The 13,094-nt window shown below is 39.0% G+C and overlaps 1 protein-coding gene and 1 long non-coding RNA gene across 2 annotated transcripts in view; both read left to right on the top strand.

Moving 5' to 3' along the window:
* LOC108968907 overlaps positions 1-13,094 on the top strand; it is a 111,725-nt gene that overhangs the window by 46,149 nt on the left and 52,482 nt on the right. The window lies entirely within an intron of this gene.
* On the top strand, positions 1,994-8,234 carry LOC108968906 (toll-like receptor 6). Its single transcript, XM_018933251.1, has one exon. It carries the CDS (start codon positions 2,416-2,418, stop codon positions 7,336-7,338), a length of 4,923 nt encoding a protein of 1,640 aa, XP_018788796.1. The 5' UTR covers positions 1,994-2,415; the 3' UTR covers positions 7,339-8,234.

The following is a 13,094-nucleotide window of genomic DNA, read 5'->3' as shown; positions in this document are numbered from 1 at the left end:
AATTTTTTAGTAATTTCATTGAGACTAAATTATGACTGAAATTAAAATTAACTTGAAATAATGAGTTAATTTAAATTTTTATTATTTTTCAGTATTAAATTAAGTAAAGAACCTATAAGTACTTAAAAATAGTTTACACCGAAAGGTATTTTTTCAATATCTTTATTTTAGATACCAAAACAATTCGTATATGTCTATGAAAAATATTTTTTATTTACTATAAATTATTTTTTTTTTCAAATTTTTTATGAAAAATTAAATTCAAATGAAAGAAAGACATTTTTTATAAAATTTAAATTGGCGCCATAAAAACTGCGCTGAAAATGCGTTGAAAATAAGAACATGCTTTCATACATAGTATTAAGTTTTCTACTCTCTTGCTCTGAACACAGTGCAGTGAAAATATTATTACCATTTTCCTACTAAAAGTGGCCAGCAGCATGTGTACCAGTAAGTCCTCTATATCCTTTTGCCATAAAAATTCACCAAAGGCGTTGCGCTCCGTGCCGCATTAACGCTCACTCTCTGCACATTGTGCGCTCTCTATTATTAATTTAAACGCTCCGCGCTTGATTTTGTACGCACAGCTGACGCTCACGACCAGCAACTCAACTCCAATAGGCATACAGCCCGTGGGTATGCCAGCTATGCAGTGCCGTTGTGGCGAGCGGCGAAACAAAAACCACACGCACAGCTCTGCTGCCGCTCTTCGGCATGTCACAATGGGCTGGCACTCAGTAACTTTGTGACTCTGCTACTTTGTACTATAAAAGGTTGCCTCAGTGCGTCGAGCGGTTCAGTCTTCGATTAGAATGCCAATGTGCAGGACACGTAAACGTTAGTGTTAAGTGCTGTTGAAACGAACGCGCAGAGCAAAAGCAACATTATTCGCACATATAAAATACAATTGGAATACAGTTAAGTGCCAACGCGTTGCTCGARAAGAAGAAACATAAAATAAGTTAAACAAATTACAAAATAAAATACGAAAAGTGTGTGAATTTGATTTAGTTTTACGAAAATWTTGCAACTAAATAATAATTGTGTGCAACTGACAAAATTTTACGGGCGCGTCTTTACCTAACAACAAATTACAACAAAAAAGCGCTTACTTCACGTGATAAACGCACTGGCAGCCGTGAAAGTAGCCGAACAGCCGAAGTGCGCGTTGCCTATTATTTGGTATCCACAAATTGGAACTCTCATAAATGCCACGCCGCAAGTGCACAACACTTGCAACACAAATGAAAATTTATTAGCATTTAATTTGATTTGATTAAATGTGTATACTTAACAGTGTGGCAGTGGCGCAAAGCCAGCGAAACGAACACAATTGATTGGCAGCGGTCAAGTGTATATATTTCCGGAAAAAGTATACACAAGGCTTGTGGCAAGTGCGCCGCGTGTACATTGTATGTGTTTTTGTGCAAATTTTACGAACTAAACGAACGTTGGTGTATGCCGAAAATAGCAAATAACGGTCWGAGGACTAAAACAGACGCATACAGGCAGCGCAAGTCGCCAAAAGTACGACACGAAGGAGCAAACGCCGAAGTCTAAGCATTTTGCTGTGTGTTACACGGTTTTGTACTGGCTTTTTGGTGCTTTTGTGGGCGAATGAACGAGCGAGTGGCAGAGCCAAAATTAAAGTCGAAAAATACTTCGTGAAAAATCAAGCAAAAAACGCAAGGATTTGTGGCAAACGAACTTTAACGAAACGAAAAGCTGAGTGAAACTCGCGTGGAAAATTAGGAAAGTTCATACAGTTGTTTGAAAAAAAAAAAAGAAAAAATACAACCAAAATATAAATATAGAAGGGTAAATTAAAGAAAAAAAAAAAAAAAAAAAACAGAAATTTTGTAAATAAATGACTGTAAAAAATTTGCCATAAAAAAATTAAAAAGCAAAATTTTTAAAAATTATTAAAATTTTGCAAAAATTATTATAAATTTAAAGTTGAAAAATTAATTAAAATAAAAATAATAATTGAAATACTACGTAAAGTCTACAATAAATACACAAAACGAAAAATAATTAATTCCAACACTAAAAAACGGCATGTTGCACGTATGTGTTGCAAGCCGTGTTGCACGTACGCTTAAGTAACGCACATTAAAATMTAAACAATGCAAATTGTAGCCACCAAGCGCACATTAATTATTAATTAACATTGACTCTACAGCGCCTTGTGGCACGTGTCGCGTTATGTGTGCAACTAAAAGTGTATAGTAAATGTTAAAAACGCACAACAATGCGCAAAACAACAACTAAAACTGTAACTGCAAGCATTTGAAGCCATAAATAAAACGCGTTTGAGCGCTTGAACTACATTTGACACACACCAACAACACCACCACTTGCAACATCCTATTTAATATTTAATTGCACAGCACTTTTTAATTAAATTCTTACACAATGGCCAACTAYTATTTACACAAACAACAAAGTACACAAAAATTCTACCAACATGCCACACTAGTCATCACCGTGCTGTTAACGCTCATAGCTGGCGGCAATATGCAACAGCAGCAGCAGTTGATGCAACAAGCGCCCAGCTTGCAGCAGCAGCATCAGCAACAACATCAACAGCAGCAGCTGCATGCAAGCAATAGCAAAGCGCAGTCACAGCAAGCGCAGCAGCATCAGCAACACTCCAACGCCATTATGGGCGAGGCGGGCGTGACCAATTCACAGTTGCCACAACCGCCTACGGCGACACATTATGGCGGCGCCAACCTGCAGCCGGGCTTGGCGGGCGGCATGCTTGCCGGCACCGCAGCGCAGGATCCACGCTATGATGCGCCCGATGATTGCCATTTTTTGCCCGCAGCCGGGCCGGATCATCCAGAGATCGCACTCACCTGCAATCTGCGTACGGTCAATAGCGAATTCGATACAACCAATTTCAGTGTGATACCCGCCGAGCATACGGTGGCGTTGCATGTCTTGTGCAACGATGAAATTATGGCGAAGAGCTCGCTGGAGGCGCGCTCCTTTGCGCACTTAGTGCGTCTGCAAGAGCTCTCCATTCAATACTGCAAGTTAGCCAAGTTCAATCGGCATGTGCTGGAAGGTTTGGCACAGTTACGCAATCTGACAGTGCGCACCAATAATATACTATGGCCTACGATCAATTTCGACATTGAAGCCGATGCCTTCGCTGTGGCCAAGAACTTGGAACGTTTGGATTTGTCATCGAATAATATTTGGTCCTTGCCGGATAATATCTTTTGTACACTGAGCGGTTTGTCATCGCTGAATATGAGCGAGAATCGTTTGCAGGACGTGAATGAGTTGGGTTTTCGTGAACGCACTCGTGAACAAGCGGCTAATACAGAGCACACCACCCCAGCAACACCCGAGGTGTCGACTAGGCGCCAGCAAACTGGCAGCAGCGCTAGCAACACCAGTTGCAATTTAGATTTGGAGATACTAGATGTTTCTTACAACCATTTTGTGTTGCTACCCGCCAACGGTTTTGGCACGTTGCGTCGTTTGCGCGTGTTGCAAGTGAACAACAATGAAATCTCCATGATCGCGGATAAGGCGCTGAGTGGTCTCAAGAATCTGCAAATAGTCAACCTCAGTTCGAATAAAATTGTTGCCTTGCCTTCCGAGCTCTTCACCGAGCAAGCTGGCACAATACAGGAGGTATACTTGCAAAACAACTCGATCAGCGTGCTCTCACCGAAACTTTTCTCCAATCTCGATCAACTGCAAGCGCTCGATCTGTCACACAATCAGATCACCTCAACTTGGATTGATCGCAGCACATTTGTGGGTCTGATACGTCTGGTGTTACTCAATTTGGCGCATAATAAGCTCACCAAACTCGAACCGGAGATCTTCACTGATCTCTATACACTACARATCTTGAACCTGCGTCACAATCAGCTGGAGAATGTTGCCGCCGATACATTTGCGCCCATGAACAATCTACACACACTGCTGCTCTCACATAATCGTCTCAAATATTTGGACGCTTATGCGCTCAATGGGCTCTATGTGTTGTCACTGCTCTCGCTGGACAATAATGCTTTGATTGGCGTGCATCCGGAAGCCTTCCGCAATTGTAGCTCACTACAAGATCTCAATTTGAACGGCAATCAGTTGAAGACAGTACCGTTGGCATTGAGAAATATGCGTTTGCTACGCACGGTGGACCTTGGTGAGAATATGATTACTGTGCTGGAGGATAACGCCTTCAAGGGTTTGGGTAATCTTTATGGTCTCCGCTTGATTGGTAACTTTTTGGAGAATATAACAATGAATGCTTTCAAGGATCTGCCGAGCTTGCAGATACTCAACCTCGCACGTAATCGCATTGGCGTTGTGGAGCCTGGCGCCTTTGAGATGACCTCGAGCATACAGGCGATACGTTTGGATGGTAACGACYTAAGCGAGATCAACGGTTTGTTCAGCAATATGCCTTCCTTACTCTGGCTGAATATCTCCGATAACCGTTTGGAGCACTTTGACTATGCGCACGTGCCCAACACGCTGCAGTGGTTGGATCTGCATAAGAATCGTTTGGGCGAGCTCTCCAATCGCTTCAGCCTGGACACGCAAATACGTCTGCAAACTTTGGATGCGAGCTTCAATCAAATACAACGCATTTCGCCCTCCTCTATACCGAACTCTATCGAACTGCTTTTCCTCAACGACAACCTCATACACATCGTCGATCCGGACACTTTCATGCATAAGTCCAATCTGACGCGCGTTGACCTTTACGCCAACCAGATCAGCACGCTGGACATCAAATCGTTACGCATACTGCCCGTACATGAGCTGCGTTCACTGCCTGAGTTCTACATTGGCGGCAATCCCTTTACCTGCGACTGCAACATCGATTGGCTGCAGAAAATTAATCACATTAAGTCGCGACAGTATCCACGTATTATGGACTTGGAGACCATCTATTGCAAACTGCTGAATAATCGTGAACGCGCCTACATACCACTCATCGATGCGGAGCCCAAGCATTTCCTATGCACTTACAAGACACATTGCTTCGCCGTCTGCCATTGCTGTGAGTTCGACGCTTGCGACTGCGAGATGACCTGCCCGACGAATTGTACTTGCTTCCACGACCAAACGTGGTCCACGAATATTGTGGAATGCTCAGGCGCTGCCTACACGCAAATGCCACGCAAGGTGCCCATGGACACCACTGAGTTGTACATCGATGGCAACAACTTTGCTGAGCTGCCAGGACACACCTTCCTGGGCCGCAAAAACCTTGCTGTGCTCTTCGTTAATAACTCGAATGTACAGTCGCTGCATAATACAACCTTCAGCGGTCTCCGTAGGCTGTTGGTGCTGCATATTGAGGACAATCACATCGCCGAGGTGCGTGGCGATGAGTTCAGCAATCTGGAGAACCTGCGCGAACTCTATCTACAGAACAACCGCATAGCCAGCGTCGGCAATGGCAGTTTCCAGGCTTTGCGTAAGTTGGAAGTGCTGCGTTTGGACGGCAATCGGCTTGTGCACTTCGAGGTTTGGCAGCTGGCACTCAACCCATACTTAGTAGAGATTGGGCTCGCAGACAATCAGTGGAGTTGCGAGTGTAGCTACTTGATGCGCTTCCGCACCTACCTCGCACAGACGGCCGAGAAGATTGTCGATGCGGCACGCGTCTCCTGTGTCTACAACAATGCCACCAGCGTGCTGCGCGAAAAAAACGGCACGAAGTGCACGCTACGCGGCGATGAGGTCACCACATATGCACACGCCAGCGAAATCGAACATCTACTGCCGCTGCTCTTAATCGCCACATGCGCCTTTGTCGGCTTCTTCGTGCTCATCTTGGGCATCTTCTGCTACCGCCACGAGCTCAAACTGTGGGCACATACAAACTGTCTGCTCAACATGTGTTATGCAGGCCGCAATGCGCACGGTTTCGTCGAGTCGCTGGACAAGGATCGTCTGTGTGACGCATACTTTGCCTACAGCTTACAGGATGAGCACTTCGTTAATCAAATATTGGCACAGACGCTGGAACAYGACATCGGCTATCGCTTGTGTTTGCATTATCGTGATGTGAATATCAATGCGTACGTAACGGATGCCATCATCGAGGCGGCAGAGAGCGCCAAGCAGTTTGTGGTCGTGTTATCGAAGAATTTCCTCTACAACGAATGGACACGTTTCGAATATAAATCAGCATTGCATGAGATGGTGAAGCGTCGCAAACGTCTGGTCTTCATACTCTACGGCGATTTGCCGCAACGCGACATCGACATGGATATGCGCCATTACTTGCGTACGAGCACCTGTCTGGAGTGGGATGATAAAAAATTCTGGCAGAAGCTACGCATCGCAYTGCCGCACATACGCAAGCGACCAATCACCGCCAATTGTCTGGCCACGCGCTCGGCCGTGAACATTTACGCTTCAGCGCACGAATACCAGCCCGCAGGCGGCAACAGCACTGTTGGTGGTGGCGTTGGTCTGCCAAATGGACACCTCAGCGGTGCGAGCATCGGCGTTGATAAGGCGCACTACTCGGACTGCAACAACTATGCGACCATCAATGATTGTGGCGTTGGCGCGCGCGGCTATGCGCCCATACCTACCGCCACTGCTGCCTGTAAGTTCAACACACTCAATGAGCTCTCGCACAAAATGCATAAAAATGATTTGCTGAATAACATCGGCGGCGCCGGCAGCGGTATGTGTGGCATTGGGCTCGGCGGTGGMGCCAAAACGCTCGATCATCATCACCACCTCCGTGCGCATCAGCAGCACGAGTACGCGGTGCCCGCTTATTTGGGCACGCTGAGCAACGGCCATGTGGGCGGCGGCGGTGGCAACGCGCCCACCTACGACAGCGTCGACTACGCCAAGCAGAAGCTGAGTGCCGGCAACAATTGCGACAACTGCGCTGTGGGCACACAGAAACGCGTCACCAAAGGTGGCCTACACCCCAGCTTCTCATCCAATTTCACAGCGCCGCCTAACGGYACACTCACTGGCGCTTGCTACAACAGCTATAACTGCAAGAAACCATGCAATTGTGGCGCGCGCAAGCACGCGTCTGCCGCCAGTGATGACGGCATCAGCTGTCGCTGTGGCACAGCGAGCAGCGGCGCAGCAAAGGAACYATCCACAGYAGCGSCGCCGCCGACGCCGGCACTGGCTGCGTCTGCGACCACATGCAGCAGCAATAGYAGCAACAACAGCGAACGCAGCAGCAGCGTCACCAACAGCAGCAATAATAGCACCAGCTCAGCGGGTAGCGGCAATCGTCAACCAACCGAGCAGCTGGCACACTACGAATCCAGTTTATCGCTGAACGAGAGCGCGGCACTGAATGGACCATTGTGGGCGTAACAACAACTGGATTTGGGTGGCGGCATTGCGGGCGGTAAAACGCGCATGGCGGTCTGCTTAAATGTGTAAGCGCGCCCCGAACCAATTGTCTAGCAAACGCAAAGAAAATTTCTATGTATTTTTAAGTGTGTATGCGTGCGTGTGTATATGTGTCAGCGAGTGCTTAAAAGTGTGCGCGTGTGTGTATTAGTGTAAAAAATRTAGAGCGCGTCAAGGCGCCAGAGACAGACTGTGCAACCAGTGAATTTAATTAAACGCCTGCAAGCGCACACATATACAAATGTGTGTGTGTGTATGTGCGCATAYGCGTATGCAGGCAGTCAGGCAACTAGTAGTTCTTGTATGTGGGCAGTGAATGTGAATTGTTGAGGACACTTGCTGTGGCATGCTTAGGCAGTGGCATGTGCTGAAGCGACTCGCACAAATATGAGACTTTGTAAAAAGTAGCATACCAAAAGCAAAACTAGCGAACTTAAAGCAAACAGAAAAAACAACAAAACAAACARACTACGTAAAACCGCTAACTAGTTCTAGTTACTTAAATTATAATTATTGAATTAAACTTAAATTATTACTTAACATCTAAGCACTTAGCAAAGCGAGGCAGGCAAACTGAACAAAATAAGATAAAATAAAACAAATGATTTTCACTAGCATTAGTATTTACCATATAGCGGTTAATAAGTGTGCTTGTATGTGTGCGTGCGTGTTTATTGTATATGCGTGTAAATATATATCTAAAGATATTTGATTTCTTTTTGGACTTCAAAATAGCAAAACGATAAAGTTTGAAAATTTAAATATAAAARAATTAAAATTGTTAAATAGACTGATAAAATTAGTTATTACGTTTAAGTTTCTTATAAATAATAATTATTAACAAACAAAATGAAAAATACAAAGACAACTAAAAAAAATTTTAAAATAAGTGAAAAATGCAAAATAAAGTTGAGAATCTATTATTGGCGCTTAAACAAATTTAAAAAATATTGTTTTCTCATTTACTTTGGTAAAATTTTTAGGGAAGCGATATTTTGCAGTTGAGCAAACAAATTGCATGAGAGGGTGTGAAATGCGAAAAAAATTTTTTTTTTTAGAAAATCACAATTTAAAAAGCATTTGCTAAGCTTAATGTTAAATCGAAAACGTTTTTCATATATTTAATTACTTTTTTATTTTTATTTTTTTTTTCATCCTTGACTACAGAGGCTTCTAATATCTAATTATTTTTCATTTTTGACTTAGAGGCTTCAAATCTTTAGTTATTCTTTATATATAGTATTTAAATTTTTCATTAAAGTAAAGTAGCTAAAAATTTATATTCTTTCAGTTTAAATGTATTTTATTTAGGAAATGAACTAAGAACTGTTCAAAGATTAGACAGTTTTTAAATGAAATTTCGCTTGATATATATATGTAGGTAATTTTTAAYAATTTTCTTAACATCTCCCAAAAAAGTGGAGAAAAAATAAGCTATAAAATTATGATGAAAGAGTTCGAAATAATTTTCGAAAGTGTGGCTTCGTAACTTAATGAAAAAATTCGCCAGCAGCGCTTAAAGGTAGACAATAGGAAAAGTAATTGCATACTTTTGGGATTGGCGCAACCGATTAGAAATTTTTTACATGGTTTTTTTTTGTCAAAATATGCAAAATTTTATTGCAATATGATAGCTTCWAGAGTTTAAAAACATTTCTTTTTTTCTAAGCTAAGAAGTGAGTTGGMAACAGTTACCAGATTTTGCAAATAAAATATCCGATTATTGAAATTAGTAAAACACTTTTTATTAAATCCTTAACATTACATATGTACAAAGAAATTAGCCTTAAAATTTTTAGTTTTCGAAATATGGGTCAAAAGTGCCAGTTTGTATTTAATTTGTGAAATCGCTAACAGCACCTAAAGGTAGGCAACATATAATGTAATAGCATACCCTTAGGATTGGCCAAAGTTAACAGTAATCTTTTAACACAGAAATTAAAAAAATATGCAGATTTTAAAAAATTCTAGGTTTGAGTACACTACCCAACAAAAAAAATATTAAAAATATTTTTAATCAAGAAAATTATTTTTTGGTTTGTGTTTTCATGCTCAAATTCTGTTTCGAGACATTAAAATAGTAATATTTMTAGTTTTTGAAATATGCTTCATAAGCTAAACTTTTTATTTAATGAATAAATTGGTTTACAGCGCCTAAGGGTAGGCAGCATTAAAATTAATAGCATACTTTTAGGATTGAAACCAGAAAAATACATTTACTGGTTTCATGTTCAAATTGTGGTTCCTAACATTTAAAAACACTGAGATTTGAATTTTTCGCTCTTTAAGTTTGCTTTTGCCTAATACAAATGGCATTGATTTGCATATAAACAAATAAAAACAATACGAAAAAAGTTTTTTAAGAGCAAAAATTATGGAAAAAAATGCCCCTTGTTTTTGATGTGGTGAAAACGGAAACTTAACATGCAGTGAGACTCAAAAATATACTATTGGCGCTTAAACAACAATCGTGTAGAGCGGTGCTYGTGATTTTTTACCTCAAATTTGYTTTTTTAATATAACCTTAATTTTATTTTTCCTACTGAAATATGGTATATTTAATTAATTAATATTAATTAGTTATATTAACTTTTTTTTATCCTTAGGAAATATTGCCAACTTAGCCTGATTATATGCATTATACAATATTAGTTTTTGTTATTTTACCCAGAAAAAATATGCTTTAAAAAACTATGTCATTTGACTTCTGTAACTATCTAAGAGTATTACATCAATGTTATCAAGCTCAAAAAAAGTTTCTAAGGAAAATTGTATATACATATTTTCATGTGATAGTAGAAGATCTAAAGCTCAAATTTATATTTGATTTATTACATTTTCCAGTTCAGTTTCAATACACGTTTATTTTTTTGCTTAGCGTACTTTTTCATGTATTCTCTTAAGTAACCACATTTCACTTTTATAAGACTTTTTCAATTAAAATATCAGAAGTAGTATATTAGGATATTACTTTCTGTTCAATATAATAACTAGCATACTTTTAGGCATAATACCAGCTAAACTATAATATATTACATTGAACRTTTCACTGATTTTGCTTGTTTTCAATAGCTGAGCTCTGATATTAATCTGCTGCTCTTCTGACATCTGTTCGTAGTATTTTAAATTACAGTTTGAGCTCCCAAATATTTTAATTTTACGGAGTTACATAAAAAAAAATCGCAACCTGTTGTTGTCTTCATTTTACAATAATATGGTATATATATTAAAAAATTACAAGCACTATTTAAAGTATTTTTAAATAAAGCGCAGTAAATCACGTTGCAGAAGCTCACTTACATGTAACGTAGCATAGAAACAGACACCTATATGGAACTCTAAATTACTCTTGGTATTATAGTATAGTAATAGCCTGATAATGCAGCATACTATATATGTTACATATGCCTCTTAAATTAAACTTTTAATCTACAAAATTCTACTAAGCATTGCGCACATAACTTTAAAACCTTCGCTACTTTCCGCTAAACTAATTTTCACTTTTTTCCGCCAGTCAACACAAATGCTTTTAAATAATTCATGTGCATTGTCGAAGCGCTTTATATTTTTATGTGGTTTATTTATTTTTCGCTTGTGAAAGCACAAATAAATGTTTACCATAAAAAAGACAAACAACATAGGCAAAAAGCACGCATAATTCTGCACTTGAAAATAATTTAATTAGTTAACTGCTAGACGAACTGTAAAAACAAACACGCGCATACAAGCAGCGTGAGTTAAGCCACAAAAATGCTGCTAAATCTGTGAGAAAATAAATATGCGCACAAAACAAAATAAAAAAAATAAAAAATWATAAAAAAATATGAAAAATGCACTTAAAAATAGTGAACATTTTTTAGCTAACTGAGAAAGCGCAATTGCTGCGGCTTGCCCACATGCGCATATTTGTGGGCAATGCACCACGCATTTCAGTTAAATTTATAAATTCTACAAAAARTTATGCTAGAGTTCTTAAAAAATAACATTTATAAGTTTTTTGGTAGTTCAAGAATTTCAGCGAATTAATTTYGTATACTGTAGCAGCCATTTTACGCTTCAGTAATTGAAGACTGCATTAAAAAAGTATACCAAAATAATATACARAAATAATATTAATAAATAACAATTATTACGAAGTAAATCAGTATTTCGTATTTTAATGAGTTTGAGAGAAGACCAAATTTTTAATATTTTATTGACACAAATTCGAGAAGCTCAAAGAAAAATTTCGATGCATGTGAATTCGTTCTAGTTCAAGYAATTTTTATGAAATTAACATACCAAAAATATACTTTCATTGGTCTCATCTTGTTCGCATTTCATACAGGATATACCGACAGTATGCAAATATAAAATTTGAAATTTGTTAATATTCATTTTGTGTAATATACTGCCATATTACTTACCTGTTTAGACCCTTATATTATGACAAATACAAAAGAGGCAATGAAATTATAGATTAAATTCCAGCGATTATCACTTGCAATCTCACAAATTTCATGATTCCAACTGAAAATATTTCTGAGTCAGACATTACATTGTATATACGCTGCGCAATTGACTGTTAGCTCACTGATTCCCCATATTTTTTACCTAAAATACAAAAGATAGTATTAGTATTTCTTGTTGTCTCTTCTGATTTCTTCATAGTCCTTACAATATCTCAAACTGCTCGATCACTTAGAAGAAAAATAGTTTCGTGTGGTGTATGACTTGACTTAAATTTTTAACTTCCCCTAATGGTAGGCAACACTTTCAGCAAATGGTTTTTTGGGCAACCCAAAAAGGCAATTGTTCAGGAAATTATAGATTTATAACCATATTCTTCCCAAACATTCGAGTGGCCAGCAACTTTTCCTGTATATTTGTGTTATTCGACTTTGATTAAGTTTTAAAGTTCGCCAAAATGTGCACAACATTTTCATCGGAGACCTTGACATATTCGCGTAACGATTATTTCATGTATTTCACAGTGTTTCAACGCTTTTCTGATTCACATAGAAGAAAACTAGTTCTTCGCTATTGTTCATAACATAGAAGCGTAATACTTCAAGATATTTAAGATCTCTAGCCATATATTTTTCAAGCTTTAAAGTAGGCGTTTATTGGTTTGCCTTACTTTAAATTCTTTACTGCTCCTAATTACTGACAAATTTTTACCTTCTTAGAGGGGGACAACCATTTTCTTGGCATATTCGAGGTTAGACATTTGGATAGAATTCTTTACTGTGGCTAATTGTAGGAAATATTTTCATTTTTCATTTATATGGAAGCAGGTTTTGAACAAAGTTATGACGTCGTTTCATATGAGGTGTGCGACTTAGCTATTTCTCAAGTTTCATCTCCACAAAGAGACCAACGATCTTTTTGGTATACAAATTAGACTATATTATTAGTCTTCGCCTAATGGTACACAAACTTTTCACATTCTAAAAGTTGATAAAAATTTCGTTGGTTTATTTGAGGTAAGCGACTTAGCTAAAATTCCGTGCTTCGCCTAATTGTTGGCAATTCTTATTTCGTTGTGAAGCTGCTAGCGCAAGATATATTTTCTACCTTATGCCACAAACTTTTAATTCTTCAAAATGAAAAAAGTATGCTTCCAAGTACCTCAAGCTTACAAATATGTATATTGAAAAACGTGAACTTAAGAGGGAGCTTAAAGCAAAATGTCTGCTCAAACATTTTAAAAGTCTAAAAGAATCACATTGTAAAGC

Source organism: Bactrocera latifrons, unplaced genomic scaffold (assembly GCF_001853355.1).
Source record: "Bactrocera latifrons isolate USDA-ARS-PBARC rearing strain unplaced genomic scaffold, ASM185335v1 scaffold_231, whole genome shotgun sequence".
Classification (NCBI taxonomy): Eukaryota; Metazoa; Arthropoda; class Insecta; order Diptera; family Tephritidae; genus Bactrocera; species Bactrocera latifrons.
The sequence above is the reverse complement of the archived record's forward strand: the minus strand, read 5'-3'. Positions and strand labels throughout refer to the sequence as shown.